The sequence below is a fragment of the Gorilla gorilla genome, chromosome 14 (genome assembly GCF_029281585.2).
Source record: "Gorilla gorilla gorilla isolate KB3781 chromosome 14, NHGRI_mGorGor1-v2.1_pri, whole genome shotgun sequence".
Lineage (NCBI taxonomy): Eukaryota > Metazoa > Chordata > Mammalia > Primates > Hominidae > Gorilla > Gorilla gorilla.
In genome coordinates, this window is record NC_073238.2 from 94,025,029 (window position 1) to 94,045,601 (window position 20,573).

The 20,573-nt window shown below is 31.5% G+C and overlaps 1 protein-coding gene across 44 annotated transcripts in view; it reads right to left on the minus strand.

The window, feature by feature from the left end:
• Positions 1-3,559: 3,559 nt before the first annotated feature.
• RBM26 (RNA binding motif protein 26) overlaps positions 3,560-20,573 on the minus strand; it is a 93,821-nt gene continuing 76,807 nt past the window's right edge. For 15 of the 44 annotated variants that reach the window (XM_063697463.1, XM_055360384.2, XM_063697462.1 and 12 more), the window contains 4 exons: positions 14,085-14,198; positions 11,265-12,446; positions 10,551-10,609; positions 3,560-6,727 (listed from right to left, as the gene is read on the minus strand). In XM_063697463.1, the coding sequence (XP_063553533.1) occupies positions 12,357-12,446; positions 14,085-14,198 (204 nt within the window). In that variant the 3' untranslated portion in view covers positions 3,560-6,727; positions 10,551-10,609; positions 11,265-12,356. Of the gene's footprint in view, positions 6,728-8,107; positions 8,198-10,550; positions 12,447-12,475; positions 13,038-14,084; positions 14,199-20,573 lie in introns of those variants that run through there. The other 29 variants (XM_055360403.2, XM_063697459.1, XM_055360410.2 and 26 more) reach the window with 11 other exon arrangements.

A 20,573-nucleotide genomic window follows, 5' to 3' on the forward strand; every position in this document is an offset into this window, starting at 1 on the left:
GACTCCAGAAGTGCTGGGATTATAGGCGCGAGCCACTGCGCCTGACCTGTATGTTTATCTTTTATCCTGGAATCTTACTGAGCTCATTTATTTTATATATAGGATTTTGTATGTAGACAATGTTATCTGCAAATAGGGAGTTTTAATGTTCTAACTCTTCCTTTCCAATCTCTATTTTTTCTTTTTGCTTTTTATCCCATTAGCTACAATTTCCAACACTATGTTAATTAACAGTGGTAAAAGCAGACATCTCTGCCTTGTTTTCCTATCAGAGGGAAGTAATTCAGTCATTCATCATTAATGAACACGATCTGTAGCTTTTTTGTAGGTGCTTTTTATCAAGTTGAAGTAGTTACCCTCTAATTTCTAATTTCCTAAGAAGTTTTATCATTTCTGTATCACAAACACTGAATTTTGTCAAGTGCTTCTTCTCTGATACAATCATGTGATTTACTTTTATTCAGCCTGATAATACAGTAGTCAATTCTAAAACATTAAACCAGATTTGTATCTCTGCAATAACCTTCATTTGGTCTTTAAAAAGTATTGCTAAATTCTACTTGCTAATATTTTGCTAAGGATTTTCACACCTATATTCATAAGGATATTGGCCTGTAGTTTCTACCGTTGTGCTGTCTCTGCTTTTGGTAACAGAATAATTCTAGCTTCATAAAATGAAGTATTCTCTCCTTTTCTATTTTCTGGAAGAGATTGTATAGAATTAGTGTTAATTCTTCTTTAAATATTTGGTAGAGTTCTCCAGTAATTCTTCCATCCCCCGACACTCTGATGTTATTAGCATGTAGCATGACCCAGGCATTGGGATTTTAAAAATCTCCCCAGGTGATTACACTATGCAGTGTGAATTTCTTAACATTTCCAATTAAAAAGTACTGGAAATTTGTCAAGTCTGAAGTCATAGATAACAACCTTTAAAAACTGGTTTGAAATGTTCTTGACATTATGAATATTCACCTGTATTTCCAGACAAATTTGATTTATATATCTTTGGGATAAATAAAAAACACTTCAACATTAAAAGTTCAAAAATGTCAGACTTCAAAGGCTTTTTTGTCACCTGTACTTTTTCTTCTTAAAAATCAGAAGTACGAAATGGTCTTTTTATTAACCTATGTCCTAAATTCAAAATCCCCCAAACAAATACACTGCATACTAGATAATCAGTTTCATGATTCAGAGCATCGAATATAAAATGTACTACTGCTTCAATAATACACATCTTAGATTTATAAAGTGAAACAAAGACTAAGAATTTAAGAAAACTGTCATAGTATTGCAAACCCTTGAATATTGAAAGTAATGTCATATGCGTACAAAATGTTCCCATTTCCATTTGAATAAAAACACGGCCACTATATGAATAGCTAACGAAAATATTCATGGTTTGCAAGAAATTTTCTTTCCAATGAAATGAATTAAGCTTTCAAAAATGAACCGGACACCGCCGCTTACACCTGTAATCCCAGCACTTTGGGAAGCTGAGGCAGGCAGATTACGTGAGCTGGAGTTCGAGACCAGCCTGGGCAATATGGCAAACCGTCTCTACGACAAATACAAAAATGAGACAGGAGTGCTGTTGCATGCATATAGTCCCAGCTACTCAAAAAGCCAAGACAGGATTGCCTGAGCCCAGGGAGGTCAAGGTTGCAGCAAACCGAGATCAAGCCACTGCACTCGAACCTGGGCTACAGAATGACATCCTGCCTCAAAAGAAAAAAAAGGAAAAAAAAAAAAAAAGCCTTTTCTGTTTATGACCAAAAAAAAAAAAGATGGAAAAACTATTTTCCCATTATCTAGTTTTATTTTCATAGGCCAATTGATGCTTTATTTGTATCAGTATGAACTTCATGGGGAAAACATAAATTGCTTTTCTGGAGAAAAGGCATTTGGAGTGTTGATTAAAAATATGGGGACGTTTTTATGAGTTTTTATTTGGCGGCTCTGTGAATTCTCACAGTATGAAAAATGAAAATTCCAGTCCAGATTCTGACACTTATTTTACCTTATTTAATAAAAATAATCTCCCATACCTTTCCATAGAGACTCATGATGAGACTATGGAGTTTCTTGAAAACTTATAAAACATCTGTAGTTTCAAGAAAAAAAAATCTGCTATGGTATACAAAATCCTGGCAATTACATATTGTGGAAAATATCCATAAGAGTGTCACTACTGCAGCAGAGCTTAACTACTGTATTAGGCATAATTTGGTTTCTGTTACGAATACGGAATAAATTCAGTTAAGTTCTAACGTATTTCAGAGAAAATAACAGGCTGTTCACAAACCAAAATTACTTATTTATACATACCTGCTTTGTAAAAGAAAATTCAAAATGTATCACGAGTTTTAAAAACTATATATACTGACCAGGAAGTTCTGAGAATATATCATGAATAATCAAAGGCATGATGTTCCCAGCATTGTTTATACTAAAAAGTGGAAAGGTTAAGTTCCCAAAATGAGAATTGATTCATTACATTGATTCATCTTCAAATAATGGAGGGACCATTAAAAATAGTATCAATATCATAAGGGAAAAAAGGTTACAAGGCAGTAAAAATTATACAATTCCATTTTTAAAATGTCTGGAGATCATTTATAAATGACAGGCTATCTTAGTACCTCCATGCTTTTAAAAATTTTTAGCTTCTCCGCAATATTACATGATGAAAAAAAGATTAAAGGAAAAATTCCTTCATTGTGCAGAAACACTTTTCAGATAAGTGAAGGCTGACAACATGCTTAATCTGCAAATACTCCACGAGGGCTGGCCATACGTTTGTGTGCATATACACAAACATGTAACTTTTTAAAATAATTGTACCATTATTAACCAAAGTCCTCTACTTTACTAGATCTTTTAACTAGATTTTTATCATAATTTGTGTATCTGTAGATGAGAATGTATTTTCTTGCAGAAGCAGTCACGTTACCATGTTAGATGACAGAAGATACACATACGATGAAAATCGAAATAATTCAAATTCATCATTCAATAAAACTATTAAATAAGAAATGAACATGCTGAATGCTGGAAAAGCAGGCCAAATCAGATTGGGGGAAAAAATGGCTCAGATGAACTGTGGAAATTACAGAAGTTCTGAAAACTTTCAACGGCTTTGCAAACTGACATTATAAGCATTTTGTGTCCAATTTCACTTCAGAAACTATGGCATTCCTTCTTTAACATCAGAATAGTATTTTCATTCTTATCACTTATGATAAAGAGAATTTTTTGGCTGCCAAGCAGAATAAAGAGAAAAACTTCCAAGCAGGAAAGGAGTCAGGAATTTGGGGGAAGGATCATGAGGATTTATGTATCTGTGAAAGGAGGAGACATAGAGCCAGTGACATACTGGTGCCAAGATTGACTTAATACAACTTAAAATGGAGGGTAAAGAGGGGAAGAGGAAATGTAGAGTCATTTCTTCGTATAAACATTTTCAGAATTCTCAATTATGTAATGCCTAATGAATGCAATTTTTTTCTAGTATAAATTGATGCAAGATGTAGGACAATTTTAAAACGTTAACAACTGTTTTTAGTAAGACTTTTATTTTAAAAATTTTCAAAATATAAAAATAATAAACAATATGGATTTAACAAAACATAATTCAACTATAAATAATAAAAATGTTGACAACCCCACATAAACATTTAATACTATAAACATTCTAAGCATACAAGAGTAGTATTCTAGTTCAAGTTTTATCTTTTTTCAGTTCAAGTTTTATTATTACTTTAAAAAAATAAACAAAAAAGCTGCTACAGCTTAACCAATTGCTTTCGCTCCACTCAAAGAGCAGGGAAATTTTTTCCCCATGCCAACACACATTCATGAAATGGGATACTTATGGGCACAGGTATTTAAAACGGGAACAATCCAGTCTCCAGACAAGAAGACTCCTTTGGTGTTTTTCAATTCAACAGTCCACCGAAATTGAGTTTAAATAAACCACTTATTAGAAGAAATCTTGTGCCAGACAATATGTTCTGAAGTAGCATCATACCCAAAACAGGTTTAGCCTTCTGAGAATGAAAAGCAGGCATCCATGAATGCTTTGCTGATACTTAAAACATTCTATCATATGAACATTCATTAAGGTGCTGGAAGGAAATCTTGGGGACAAAACAAAAAAAACGACACATCAATGCAAAAACCTACAATGCAATAATACTTCTCTTTACAACTGACCAAATGTTCCGTAAATATTTAAGAATCACTATGCCTCCTGTTGAGTGACAGACATGGGAATTTAAAGCAAAGCAGGATTACACATTTTAGTATTAGAAAAGTTTTTCATTTGAAATAAGGGAAAACAGCCATGCTGAATGAGTTTTTGGATTCTAGCCAAATTAACTGCCTTCCTCTTTACAAAACAATTTTCTTTTCGGGAAGCTGGGCACAAATAAGTGTAAGGGCATTCTGCATCATATTCTTAAATTATGATGTGTTTCTAATAGGCTGGGCTCTTTATCTGACTCAGCACAGACCACTTTTATAATTATGCTGCTACATTATAATAAATCACAAGGAATCAGATTAAAACCTAGCAAAGTCTGAACAATGGGTTCAAAAATGATACTGAAAGGTTTTATAGCACCAATGACTTTTTCCTAAGACACTTGAGGGGCCTGTATCATTTTAAAGTATGATTTATCTTGTAAACAAGACCAAAAATATTCAGTTGATCTGTATTTTGAGCATAAATATTTATAAACTCTATTAAAAAAACAAATATAGCATGACTAGAGCAGCTTAATAGTGTAAAATCTAAGTATATTGAAAAATATAGATATATAAAAGGCTTTCATTATGCAATCATGCAGAGGAAACTGCTTCATTCAATCACACAAAAGTGATTCTGTACAGTTATCTACAATAGCTCCATGAGAATCCTATTTAGGAAAATAAAATAATGAAAACCTTATCTTTAATCAACATGGGGATTTTAAATATGTAACTGACTAGATCTCAAAGCAATTTTCAAAAAGCGCAGTGATCTTAGAATCAAGTCATCTTGAATTCTGATTCTCAATGGTATCTTCAATTTTGTTTTGCTTTGTTTTTAATTTTAAAAGCAAAAAATGAAAAATCAAACCAAACCAAACAAAAACTCCAGGATGACAAAGTTGCAGGTAGTGGCATGTGGTCCATATCCATTAAACAATCGACACTGTTAACACCAAGTTTAGTGTCTTCAGACAATGGTCTTTACCCTAGCAGTAAACCACTGTAGTAGGGGCAGAAAATTATTTGTTTACAATTAAAAATACTCAACTAATTTGGGAAAATATTTATGAACACTCTGTGGCTAGTTTGCAAATGTGAACCGAAAGTCTAACAACAACAACAAAAAAAGGCCTTGTAAACTACTAGGTCCTTAAAATATTAGAAGACTTTCCAAATTATGTATTTTTAACCAAGCCTAGAATTAACCATGCTGTATCCAATCAATGTGGATCAAAACAGTTAATTTACATTATGACTGATGTGTTTATTACATTCTTTTTACTTTTCATGACAAATGCAATGCATACTCAAGGGGAAAAAAAGTTTGCAGAATGTTCAGCTTTGCACCAAAAAAAAAAAAAAAAGTGATAAAGGTAGTATGGCTGGATAAAAATAAAACAAGGGTGAATAAAAATCAGTGTCAATTGGACTTTTCTAATATAGTTACTACCAAGTATAGCTTCCAACCTTTTAAATGCCTCCTGAGAATCTATGAAGGAATACTCAGAAACTAAGTGCAAACATTTCTTATAGTGCCCATTATAAAAAGGATATTGTGGGTACATATTTAGGATGAGATTTAATCAGATTCTTTATAAGTAATTCTAAGCCATATTAAGTCATACTGCTTATAAATAATTTGGACATACACTTCTTAAAATGGTTAAAAACTAGTCTTTACCAATGTTAGGCACACAACACTATTTCCTCTTGCTTTAAAGGTCGTCTTCGATGTCTTGATTGAAAGTCAAAAAAATGTGAAAAAATTATGTTAAGATATATAATTTTTAAAATATTTATAATCCACAGATCATCCTTTGTCACTTGGAAGAAAATTATTTTCTTTGTTGGCTTTGAAGGGCTAAGAATTTTTAAAAATATATTTGGGTAAATGACCTTGGCAACATCAGAAAGTATATTCAGAAGAAATGCACAAGCTATTACAGTACATAAAAAAAGTACTTTATCATCTATTCAAAATTATTTTCAGTGGCTATCCTACTCCCAGAAATATATTTTAAGATCCCCCCAAAATTAAAACCAAACTCATGTTTAACTTTTTAATTCATTTTCATTTTAAATTGCTCATGCTAATGAACACAGTAGTATGGCTTTACAGATTTCCTAGACACAATCCTCAATTTGGCTCAGACTTGAATATACGTCATCCAAGAAAACTTTTTCGTTCCTTCTTAAGGTGTTTAAAAAATAAATGGCTATAAAGTACGGGGAGAAAACATTTAAGAATAAGGTCAGAGCACACATTCAGATACACTTTGGACTCAGATGTACTCTTAGAGAACTGTAGAGATAAAATGCTAATTATAGTACATGTAAACATCTGTTCAAATTGATAAAGAGTGAACATAAAATAATAGGATGATATTATTGTAACAGTCGTCTCCAGACAGGAACTGGTCTTGCTCTTGCAGTCACAAAGCTAAATTCAGGCAATGATGATCTCTCTCTGCTGGAAAAAGAGAAGACTATTAAAAAAAACTTTGAAAATAGCAAATAAATCTAAAACTTGAATCACATCATAAATTGACCTCCAACTTTTCTAAACACTAAAAAAGTCTACTTGAGAAAGAAATCAAAATCAAAGTTGCAGGAAAATTACACAAAGCTTTGGGCTAAAATGATTTTAACAAAACCTCTCTGCACCATGCTTCCTTCAAACATTAGGCTGCAAAAGATCACAGCATACAACATATCTATGGTCTAAAATTTTCATTGCGAAGACTAGTTAACTGATATGGAAAATCTTCACAGAGATGTGGGTAGGCAAAGAAATTTTAGGAAATCATGAACAAATTCCAAGATGTTGTAAATAAAAATGAAAACAGATACAATTTTCTTAAGGTTTCCCAAAGATTTCAAAGTAATTGCAAGATACATCTAATTTCCTTAAACTCCATATGATAATCACTTCATTTGTTAATCACATTATATGAAGTAAAAGTATACTAAGCACAAAGGCCCACAGTAAAAATAAAAGGAATACATGGAAATCAGACAGTGCCTGGTATACAAGGAGAGGCTAACTTTGGATGATGGGAAATGAGTAGATGGATGAAATGAATAGTGAGGGAGGATTTAGGAAGTAGCAAGTATAAAAAGTGGATACGAAAAAAGTAGAATTTTAAAATGCTTTTAATTACACTAACAAGCATATAATATGGATAAACTGCAAGAAAGTTATACCAAATTAGGTGTTTTTCTACTAAGCAAGTTTGATGTTTTTCATTAGCAATTAATGGGAATGGCAGTCATGTTCACCAAAGTTTCTTTCCTAGGATTTTTAGGTAGCAACTTTGGAAGATTATCTATTGTCATCTGACAGGTATATAATGATCAGAAAGGAAAAATTTAAAAACTGCTCTTCCCTAAAGGCCTGTATACATACCTTTGAGCAACTAGCCAGTTCAAGAAGTTAACAGGAACAAGGTAGTTCCTGAGATCTGGGAAAAGGAAATTTTCTTCTTGTCTTACAAATATTGTACACTAGAAATTTAATTCTGCATTAAATTTCCATTTGTAATTTACAGTATTTTATAAGAACAAGAAAAGCCCCGAGAGAAAGACCAAAAAGTTAACTAAGCCAGAATTTCACGCAGGAAATTTTTGTTTTAAAATGCTAATATAGACTTTTGTAAGTGGGACGGGTGTGTGTGTGTGTGTGTGTGTGTGTGTGTGTGTGTTGGGTGGAGCTCACAAAATTTATATAAATTCTAGAAGAACTAAAACTAGTTTTCTATCATTAGTCTACATTGTGTGTAAGGGGGGAAAAGAAAACATATTGATAAAGTTTGCTTCATACTCTAAAATAGCCAGTGATATTTCAACATACCAAATAAGCAACTGTTGCTTCCTTTTTGAACCCTTATAGCCAACGGTTAGTGTTCCAAGTAAGAGTGGATAAAGTCCCCCAAAATCAGTTCTAGTAAGAAGACATTTCTTTCAATTAAACTTAGCCACACTTTCTACAGGAAATCAGCTAAAACAGTGAAGTCCTGTCTTTAAACTATTAGTTGTCACATTTAATCAAATCACAATAAAACAAAAGCTATGGAATACTCTCCCATTCCTGCAACATGTTTTCATCAAATGCTTGGGTATCAGTTAAATATAAAATTTAATTTGATTATGTTACAATTATCCAGTAACATTTAAAACAACACTGCTTAAGTAGAGACACAAAATATTGGGTGAAATACGTAAAACGACAACTCAACCATCCCTTGAAATAATCCTAATCAATCTTTTAACCAGTAATACACAACGTTCCTCAATTTTTTCCTGTAGGAAGAGGCGACCTACATTGCTGTCCTCAATCCTTTACCAACTCCCAACTCACCCTGCAGCCCAGCTCTGTACTAAAGCAAAATAATGTTAGGAGAGCTGCAGAATTAAAAATGTGTTTCTAGTTTCAAGTAGCATATTGGTTTGTTTGTTTTTTAAAAAAAGAGTAAACTGAGATGGAAAGGACAATTTAAATCCATATTGGTGAGAGAACTGACTCTATCTGCATTACTAGCAAGTACTTCTACTTTAAAACTCTGAATTTAGAAGGAAAATGAAAAGTTACAATTGGAAAAAGGAAGTGCTGGTGAATACAGAAGTTCATCTCTATTTTATAGGCTGAATGTAATTTGTACTGGCAAATGCAAGCATGTAGGAACACTATACACAAAACTGTACCAAGAGGCATCATATAAATTATCATAACCAAATCCAAGTTGTTTCCAATGATAAAATGACAGAAAACAACAACGATAACAGGGAGAACTGGCTTAGATATATTAAATTGTTTTGTATCAAACACTAATATAGTACCAGGGAAACTATAGATGTAAAAGGGACCTTAAAGATCATCTAGTCCAACTCTTTATTTTACAGACAAGGAAACAGCCCTGGATAAGGCAAGAGACTTGTCTAAGGCCACAGAGTTAGTTGCAGAATTGGGACCAAAAGCTAAATCTCATATAAACCTTGTCTAGTATTCTAAACTAGATCACCTTTGGATATAAAAATTAGTGGGATGGACTAGACTGGTGGCTCTTAGCATTTCTAATCATATACACTGACAGAAACCAAAAGTGTATTTTACCTCTGAAATAGACTACAACATTTATTACTCCAAAATATTAATGCCTTACTAAATGTTGTGGAAATTCCACTAAGCCTACATATGTGTATACCTCCATCAGTACTTGTAACCCCACAAGTGACAAACTCGAACTGTATCAATTGCTTAGCAAAATGCTCCCAGTGACTGAGGAGATCTTCAAGAGATTTTTGGAAAATTGATAAGAATTAACAAGGGAGGTATTTGTCACTCTATGATTGGATATTTAAATATGCATTCATTCATTCATTAATTCATCCAACAAACATTTGAGTGCCCACTATAAGCCTGGTTTTGTGATAAGCACTAAAGATAAAATGATGAATAAGACATGGTCCACCTTCCTAGAGGAGCTTGTAATCTAGTGGGGAAGACAGACATAAACCAGATAAATTATATTACAATGTAAGTACTGTAACAGAGATATGAACAAAGTGCTGTATTAAAAGGGAGGGTATAAGTATGAACTGGCGAATGACCAAGAAGTCTGCTAATTTTGTGCAGTATCTTTGAGGCAAGAACTACCATATTTACTATAAACACAATCTCATGTTCCACTCCATCAATAATTAGGAAAGCAGCAGCATCAACGTAGAGTTAAAAAAAAAAAAAATTGGCACTGAAATCAGAATGCTTGCATTCAAAACTATTTTCACCCACTAGCTATGACTGGGCAAATCATTCCATCTCTATTAGCCTAAGTTTCCTTATCTGTAAAATGGAAATTAACAACTCCTTCCTAAGTTTTAAATGAAAACATATGAAAGTACATGTAGAGTGCTAGTATTTATAAACAAGTAAGAAATTCAGTAGCAACTTAATACTAAGTAATATTTATAATTAAAATAATATTAATACTATGAATAATATAACTGTAAACCTAATTAATGTTGGTAATATTTAATCTCCATTCTTTGGGATCACGCTGAAACATATTTGTCTTCTGATTCATTCAAAGCAACATGGCTTAAAACATTTTAAGTTCTAGGAAAACTGATTAGCTATTCATGGACTGAAATAAACAGAATATGTATTTTCAGTTACATTGTAAGGGAATTTTATAATTTTTGAAATATCAGGCTAAAACATACTAATCAAATTATAAAGCCAAAAATCAGCATGGAGATTTAACTGGCCTTTGAAAGATTTACTTTCTTTGTAATACCTGTTTGGTGTAAAGAGAAGAAACGTGAGCCTCTGCCAATTTGGCACCTTTCACGACTACTAAAAAGAAAAGAAAACAAACTTACCTAATGAATCAGAATAGCACATAGTCAACATACAAGAGACTACATAAAAATAGATCTTTGATTTAAATATATAAGTAAAAATAGTGACTTTTTGAGCAAAGTCACTATTTTGACAACTGAAATCTGATTTTGAAATTTTAAATATAAACGTAGACACGAATTGCAAGGCAAAGCATTTCTATGAAATAGTGTTACCATCAAGAAAATACACATAACTTCAACCCCAATTAGGGGGGTATGGGGAAGAAGAAAAAGAACAGCATCCTTAAGTTACTCCACTGGCAGAAGACTATGGTGGTGGTGGAACAACAGCTTTGGATTGTGAGGACCCCAATATGGAAGAAAGTAATTTTTTAAACGTGATTTTTTAATATTATCACTATAATCTCAAGAGAGGCAGAAACACTTGCAATCGAAATGATGAATTTGAAAATATAAATATGTAATCTCCCACCCCCATTCTACAAAGAATGCATTTATTTCCTGGAAACTGCCATATCAACTTTCAATGATCACGTTCACTTGCAAAAGAAATCCACTTAAAAAAATCACAGTATTGTTGCAAACGTCAAAGATTTTTATACAAGTATAGGAAGTACACACTTAAAATATCAGACTGGAACACTTACCAAACAGTGTTTTCCTAAAGTAGTATCTATAGTACATTTCTTTATTCATATATCTTCAAATGGTCAAGTTTTCTTTCATACATCCAAAATGTAATGTGATGTTTTCTTATTCACCAAATGTTAGCTCTACTTGCAGTCTGGTTCCAAACTAATCAGCCTGCTTTTAAATTTTAAGACATTTGTTGAAAATTTATAGGATCAAACCAAACTCAAGTGGTATAATTTTTAAACATTGGATTGTACATTATTGTAAGGGTACCAGTAACCATTATTATTAAGAATAAGTTAGTGATTATAGCTCCTTTTGTGATAATTGGGGGGAAGGGTAGATCACCATCTGGAATGGTCTATTTTAATTTTTTTCTTTTCTTTCTTTTTTCTTTTCTTTTCTTTTTTTTTTAAATCAAGGAACATTGTCTTGGCTTTTTCTTTTTTTTTTTGTCATTGCTTTTCTCTTTTCTTTCCTTTTTTTTTTTTTTAAAGAGACCATTCCACTTTATTATAACATCTGGATGCATAAGGACTCATGTAAAGCAGTCATACACCATTATCATTAAAACCCATATGGTAAAATACATACACAGTCCAACAAAAGGCTAATACATAGTAAAGCCTAAGCATACTACTATGTAATATTATAATACATAACTTGGAGACTTTAGTTAGAGTACTATGTTATCTACTCAGTTTTGAAAACATTCATTAAGATTTTAAATGCAAATTCATTCCTTATTTGGAATAAAACAAAGTCCTCTAAGTTATAACAAGTATTGGTCATAAGTTTTCAGACCTATTCATTAAATTACAAAGAACCCAAAGAATTCTGTGATGTCCAGTAGAAGTATGTAATAAAAACATTGCATATGTTTCTAGTGTGATGTCTTTAGCAATTGTTTACTGAAATAAAATGCAAACATCAATCTTTCAAAATACAAGATCAGAAGGTAGTTTTCTTCTTTTTTGTCTATTTGTGAAATCCATCTTCATCACATTTTACCAAAAATTGTTTTTACAAATATGTAAAAGTACATTAGATAATACTAATGAAACACAGGTAGAGTTCTAGCATATGTAGATCAATGATCAGTCAAATCATCTTCTCCAAGAACGAGATTCATTGTCCTCTTCTTCTTCATCATCATCTTGAAGTAATGAGTCATCCACCAAAGACTCTTCCTGAAACTTTAGGTTAAAATGTATTTAGGAATTTACCCAAAAAAAAAAAAAAGAAAAGAAAAAAAAGGTGACACTTTTAAATACTCATCTCTCACAACAGAGTTGAATACAAAAGGTATTTTTATAGCTAGAACATTCACAAAACAAAGAAAAGCAACATTTAACCACTCAATGGTTTCTCTATATGATCTATTCTATTGCTTGCATGAAACACACTAAGCAAATATCAAATAAAGCCTTTGTACATGCCATTTTTTCCTGCCTCTCTTTAGCAAATTACGCCATCTTCTGTACCTTTAAAATATTGGTCAAACTTTTTAAAAAAGAAAACAGTAAGTTTTCTCTAATTTACCCTCCTAACCTTGAATACTAAAATCAACCAATGACTTGTATAAAATTCTACCAAGATTTATATTTATATTTATTTTCTGCTGTATGCAACAAACATTTTCTATTATTGCATTCCTTTCTTTTCCCCATTCCCTTCATAAACACTTCTCAGACTGCTATTTCAAACTTTTCAAAATACCTAATACCAGGAGCTCTCCTGCTTTTCTCCCCATTCAATTCAAACTCATGGAAGGACAAAGGTATAATCTAAAATATAAAATGACAAATCATGTATATGAGTTTCAAAATATACATTTTTATTCTTGCATTTGACTATGGATATGTATAACAGCCTTGAAATGCTCTTCAAACAAAATGAAGTGCCATTATGAAGGTAAAACATGGAATTATTTAGTTTTCCCACCTTACCTTTATTTCTTAACTTAAACTTTTTCCTAAAGTTTATTTTGTGATTAAGTAAGAGTTGCTTACTTTTAAGTTTTTGGTTTCAAAGGGCTCTAACACTTCACTGGCCCGTACCTCTTAGCCATCAGACTAACTACTGTTACTCAAAGAAAAATGCACACTTTCATTTTTCCTGATGCTTATCCCTCCATCTAAAATACCTCTCAATTATATTCCCAGCTCCAGTTCTAGCTTATGAAGCTGTTTTACTGCTTAGGGCCCAGTTCCACTATCAATACCTCCTTTAAAATTTTTGGGATGGAAACAATCACTCCTTCCTCTGAGTTTCCAGAGCATGTTGTTCAAATCTTTATTCAGCGTTATCAGTCTGCCTTTTATTGTAACTAGTTTCTTATGTGTCTGCCACCACCCCCCTTTTCAGATTATAAGCTCCTTGATGATAGATAGGGACCGTGTCTTATTCATTTTTGTGCCTATAACAGTATCTACCATATAACAGGCATTCATTCTAATGACTAAAATGATAAATGAATTAAAATAAAGGAAAGCTGAAATGTTAATAAAGCAACTGAGAATAGATTATCCTAAAACTTAAAATATTACAAGATTTCCTGTGGATAAAAATCTAATGAATAATCATTGTCTCTAAGGGTAAATAAAAATTGAGTATATATATATGATTTTCATATATTCTTTTTGAATTAGCAATCCACATTTCTTCTCATTATCCAGAAAATTTAAAGTTGTTTGCATTTATCTGATATCCCCTGCCTGGACTATGGGTCAGGAATAAAAGTTTTATGTTAAAATCACAGCCATAAAAATCACATTTTATATAAAAGCTATGGACGATTAAGGGTAAAAATAAGTGGAAAAAAAGTAACATACTTCTTCTTCATCAGGCTCAACTTCTTCTGTTTCAACAGCTGAAATATTAGTTACTGGTTTATTCCATGCCAGTTTTAGATCTTGCCCTTTGAAACGAGCTCCATGAACTGCAGCCTAAAACGATTAAAAATATTGGAATATAAGACATTAAAAATTTCTGAAGAAAAAAATAAATGTCATAGTGCCTAACATTAAAATTAAAATAGCTAAAGACAACTGAAGATGGCTATCTACCCATTTGCTTTTTGATTATTTACTATTCAATTTACTATTATTATAATTTACACTTTACTTTTTATGGTTATTTACTCCTACAATCAGACTAGTAATTGCAAATTCCTTTAAAAAGAAAACAAGAATAATTTCTCATAATAAAATATAGCTATTTCACTACTGGCCAATATTTGACTAAAAGAAATATGTCTACATGTTTATAACACAATGACAACTGCTGTTTAAGATGACAATCCCAAGGTACTTCAAGATCCTAATTTTAATGTCTGAATCAATGTCTAAATTAGGATCAATATGCTAAATATATTTTATTTCAATTACTGTTCATTTACAAATGGTATATAATTATTAATCTTTAATAATAATTTTGCATGTGTAAAGTATATTATTTTCAAATTACATCAAATGACCAACTACCATAAAATGTTTATTATAAAACTAAAACAAAATATAAGTGTCTCAATGAAAGGAAAAAAAAAACCCTCTGAACTCTTCTACTGAAAAAGTTTTTCCTACCAAATTTTTATAACTGAATATAAAACGTGAACTTACAAAATAGTCATGTCTAAGTACTTGCTATATTAAGTGGCTGGTTTGGAAACTGCATTCAAATTAGAGTAACATAAACTAAGGTAAATCAGTGTTAGCAACATATTGCCAATAACTTATACTCACACGAGATTTATAATACAATCTCAAAGTACAGCATAATGTGAAATGTAGAAACAATTACATATTCAATGATATTTGACATAAGTTGTGTGGTATTAAAATCCCCAGGTATAAATTTTAAACCTGCACATATAAATTTATGATAAATTTAAAAGATTTCATGCCTGTTCAAATGCTGCTCAGAGAATTTTTGTCACAATGTCATACAACTAGAATTTTTTTAAAAAGTACTTATATGTATTTTAGTTCCAGGACAATTTGCAATTTTTTGAAGCTATCACTGTTACATAAAAAGTATCATATTCTATAAGGAATTCCAACTGTTTAATGCAAAATATCTACTCATAAAACTCATCCTTACATTCAGCTAAAAAAAATTCACCTAAAAAGCAAGAGTTACTGACATTTTCAAAAATAAGTTATTGACAAAAATTTCTGATGATCTAACTTTACACATCTCTATATTCAGCACACAGCTCCTCAAATCTATAAGATGAGGCTACAACTTTCTAAAGTTTCAACTTTAATTACAAAATGATTTACAAACTTTTTATTAACATTGCTTCATTACAAACTTGAGAATTAGGCTGTGTACATTTTTGAAAGAACTGAGTTTTTGCTTTGTAAAGATGTAAATTTACTCAGGAAAACTAAGAACTTCTGATGTTATAAGAAACATATTCCATAATTACTTTCATTTTGATAAAACTATGTTTTATATTAGAAAAGTTCAAGAAACCAATATTTCAGGTAATTGCAACATAAAATATTTAAAGTTTAAACAATTCCTTCTGTAACCCACCCATTTCACTTTTTACAAAGATTCAAAATTTCAGGCCACATAATGTAAAAAAGCACAGTCCATGATTATCCCTAGCCCTAAGAGATAACCACTATTCTGTGAGGAATTCAGAGTTAAATCCTACATATATTTTTCTACACACATACTGAAAGAACTTCTGTATACAAATATGTATGGTATGTATACGGAAACATACTAGTTTATAACTTCATGGTTAAATTATTAACCCAATTCTTTTCATAAATATCTCTCAACGTCCATACCAATAAATGTCACTTTTCTTGAATGGCCATATATATTATATATTTAGCATAATTAAAGCAATTTCTACAGATATGAACAATCTTGTGTATTTGTACATCTTGTGTGACTTTCTATTAGAAGTGAAATGTTTGACTTTTTTCACAATCTGGCCTGCTTGTATTTTTCTAATTGAATGAAGTTTGGTGATATTTTGGGCAAAATATTTTCCCCGATTGGATTTTGATTTTATGATGCACCTTTTATTGGAGAGAAAGGGGTTGTTGTTGTTCTTTTGTTTTTGTCATCAACAAGTTTTAAATTTTTCATGTACTGGAATTTACCAATGTTTTCCTTTATGAATATTGTGCCATACCTTAAAAAGCCCTCTCAATATTAAGACTATTTTTTTTTAAATCCCTAGGATTTTACTATTTAAAAAAAAGAATTTTGTAGCATGTATTAAATGTTTTATGTATTAAAGAAAGAAAAAAAATTCATCCAATTTACATTTATTTGGATATTTAAAAAAGACATAATGCTGTCTTTTTTCCAAATAGCTAGTCAACTGCCCCAACATCATTTACTGAATAACTTGTTTTATTCCTTGATTTAAAACAACTCCTTTGTGATCCATTAAAATCCTCATAAAGTCAGCCACCACAGAACAATGTTTTGGTCAACAATGACTATATACAAAAGTGGTCCCCTAAGATTTTAATAAACCTGAAAAATTCCTATTGCTTAGTGACCTTATAACTATCATAATACATTACTCACATGGTGATACTGGTGTAAACAAACCGATTGTGCTGCCAGTCCAGTCATATAAAAGTATGGCACGCACAATTATGTACAGCATAATACTTGAATATGGTGGCAAACGACTGTTACTGGTTTACATATTTACTATACTATACTCTTTATCATTATTTTAGAGTGTACTCTAATTTTTTTAAGTTAATTATAAAACAGCCTCAGGCAGGTTCCTCAGGAGGTATTTCAGAAGAAGGAACTGTTATCGTAGGCCTCAGCCTATGATACACACATTGCCTATGACAGCTGTGTGTGTGTTACTGCCCCTCAAGACTTTCCAGTGGGACAAGACGTAAAGGTAGAAAACGGTGATACTGATGATTCTGACCATGTTTAGGCATAGACTAATGTATGTGTTTGTGTCTTAGTTTTTAATTAAAAGTTTAAAAAGTAAAACATAAAAAAATTTTAAAAATAGACAAAAGCTTATTGAATAAGGATATAAAGAAAGTATTTTTGTACAGCTGTGCAACGTGTCTGTTTTATGCTAAGTGGCGTTACAAGAGTCAAAAAGTTTTTAAAAATTGTAAAGTTTAAAAGTAAAAGAGCAAACTAAGGTTAATTTATTATTAAAGAAAGATAAAATGTTTTTATAAACTTAGTATAGCCTAAGCGTACAGTGTTTATAAGGTCTAAAGTACGAGTTTATAAAATACGATGGTAATGTTCTAGGCCTTTACATTCACTCACTAACTCACCCAGAGCAATTTCCAGTCCTGCAAATGCCATTCATGGTAGGTTACCCCATACAGGTATACCATGTTTTATCTTTTATACCCTATTTTTACTGTACCTTTTCTATGTTTAGATATGTTTACCTACACAAATACTTACCATTGTGTTACAAGTGCCTCAGTATTCAGTATAGTTAACACAATGCCAGAGTTTCGTAGCCTAAAACCAACGGGCTATATACCATATAGTGTAGGTGTGTAGTAGGTTATATCATTTATGTTTGTGTAAATACACTCTGTGATGTGTACACAACAATGAAATTGTCTAACAACACATTTTTCAGATCATATCCCTCTTAAGTGGCACATGATTGTATAAACTTAGGTCTATTTCTGAACTGTATTGTACTGTATTATCTGCTTTGTACTGCTTTTAAACAGTACAAATAATTAATGCAAATAACTTTTTAAAGTATGCTATGGCAGTGCTTCAAGAGTTATGCATGTACTTTAAAATTCCATTAAAATATATTTTTAAAAGTGAACTATATAGCCATTTATAAAATGTTAAGGAACACCATGTTTCAATGTGCTCTACAGGATGCCTACTTGGGCTAGGAGGTAGTGGTCAAAAAGGTGAAAGTGGAGCTAAATGTAAAAATCCACAAAATATGAAAGGGGGGGAAATAGTATCAGATGAAGATAAAATTTGCTTCCCAATGCAAATGTAGCTGATAATCTAGATTAAAAAGATAATTTTTGAAAAAACTACCAAAGTACCAAACTAAAGCCAGCAAAGATAAACTTAAACAAATCATTTCTACAAAACAGCCTGTAAAGACACGTTTAATCATTAGATACTGATACTTTCACAAATGAATTCTACTAAAATTTTAAAAAACATATTTCCAATGCAACTTAAATTATCTCAGAAAGCAAAGAATAATGGAAACTTTCCAATGACAGGTAATAGAGATATCCGACAAAAATAGCCCTCCCAAAATTTACAAACCAATTTTACTTTTGAAAATCATTTTAAAAAGTAAAAAGAGAAATAGAAAGAAAAAGAAGAGACTTTAGTGATTTTTAAAAATACAGTACTATGGGATTTAAACCAGAAGAGAATGATTAGAAGCAGTGCAATGAAATAAGGTGAAAAAGAAAAAAAAAATTCATTGTTATACAAACATCAAAAAGCATTATAAAAATCCATTTCTAGCCTGGGCATAGTGACAGAAACCTGTAATTCTAGCACTTTGTGAGGCTGAGACAGGCAGATTGGTTGAGCTCAGGAGTTCAAGACCAGCCTGGACAACATGGTGAGACCCCATCTCTACAAAAAATACAAAAATTAGCCAACTGTGGCGGCGTGTGCCTATAGTCCCAGCTACTTGGGAGACTGAGGTGGGAGGATCACCTGAGCTCAGGAAGTCAAGGCTGCAGTGAGCTGTGATCAGACCACTGCACTCTAGCCTGGGTGACAGAATGAGAACCTGCCTCAAAAAAAAAAAATCCATTTCTGATAAAAAATCTTAATGAAACAGAGTCATTTGTATTCTACCTTAAGACAAAAAGCCAGCATCACACATAATACTGAAAATACTAGAAGCACTTTCATTCTGCAAAAAAGTCAGTCACTATTATTACCGATGTTTTTAACATTTTTCTAAAGGTAAACGATGAAATAACAGAAAGTAGTAAGTGTAGAAAGGTGAGAGGTAAAACTATGTTTAACCAAAGTTAAATTGAATGAAAACCCAAAAAACCCAAGAGAGCAAAATTAAAACCATCAAATAGTTTGATAAGATGGCAGTTACACATTTAATAAAAAAAGATGAACAGTCTTCCTACATATGAAGAACCAACAGAAAATATTATGGAACAAAAGATCTCATTTAAAATAGCAATAAAAAGATGAATTATTATGGGGAAATTTATAAGCAACATATGTTGTCTATATAAAGAAACCATAAGCAGGAAGGGTGGGAGACAGATGAGGGTTGAAAAATTACCTAATGGGTACAATGTTCACTATTTGGGTAATGGGTATACTAGAACCCCAAACCCTACCAGTATGCAATATACTCATTAACAAACGTGCATGTGTACTCCCTGAATCTAAAAATTAAATTAATTTTTAAAAAAGAAAACCTTAACACTAGTAATATATACTGGCTATGTTAAAAAAAATTAAAATGCTCTTACAATGTAAAAAGTACTGAAGAACTTGAAAGACAATGAGGTTTTAGAGGAAGACTTAGTATTTGAGGAAAATTTAGTATTATTATGTTCATTCTCCCACAACTTAGTCTATCTTTTTGAAACTAAGTTTATTCAAAAGTTTACATCGAAAATAAACACCTAAAACATACCAGCAAGATTCTGAAAGGGAGTAATAATTGGGTGTGAGAGGGAATCCAAACTGCCCTGACAAACTACTGAGTTTAGAAAGCTAGTTTAATTAAAACAGTGAGAAACAGGCACATGAAGAGAGAACTCATCAATGGAAGAGTCTGAACACACCCAAATAAACATATCAGAAATTTATATATTTCACATAAGCCTGGAAAAACTAGATTTAACTAATGAACCCAACAGGCTTCCTATTTCGCTCCTTAGACCAAATAAGTTCCACGTAAATTTTTTTAAAAAATGAATGTGAAGTCTTCAAAGAAAAAAAAAGCCTATTAAGAGTATTAGAAAAAACAAGGGAAAATGTTTCTCATCTCAGATTGGCGAAAGCCTTTCAAACTATAAAAAAAGATTAACCGGACAATTAACTATTATTGTGGAAAATACAGCATAAATGAAAATTCATAAAAATATAAGCTATGAGCTAATTTCCAAACATACAAAGAGCCCCTGCATTAAGTAAAAAAAAAAAAAAAAAAAAGACTACTCAGCAAAATAATAGAATGGGCAAATGACATTAACAGTTGATAGACATAAAAACAAACAATAAAAACAGACAGCATTTAATTAAACATGAAAATGGCTCAACTACAATCAGAAAAGTGAATTAAAACCTAAATGAGTTTCTATTTCAGTTTG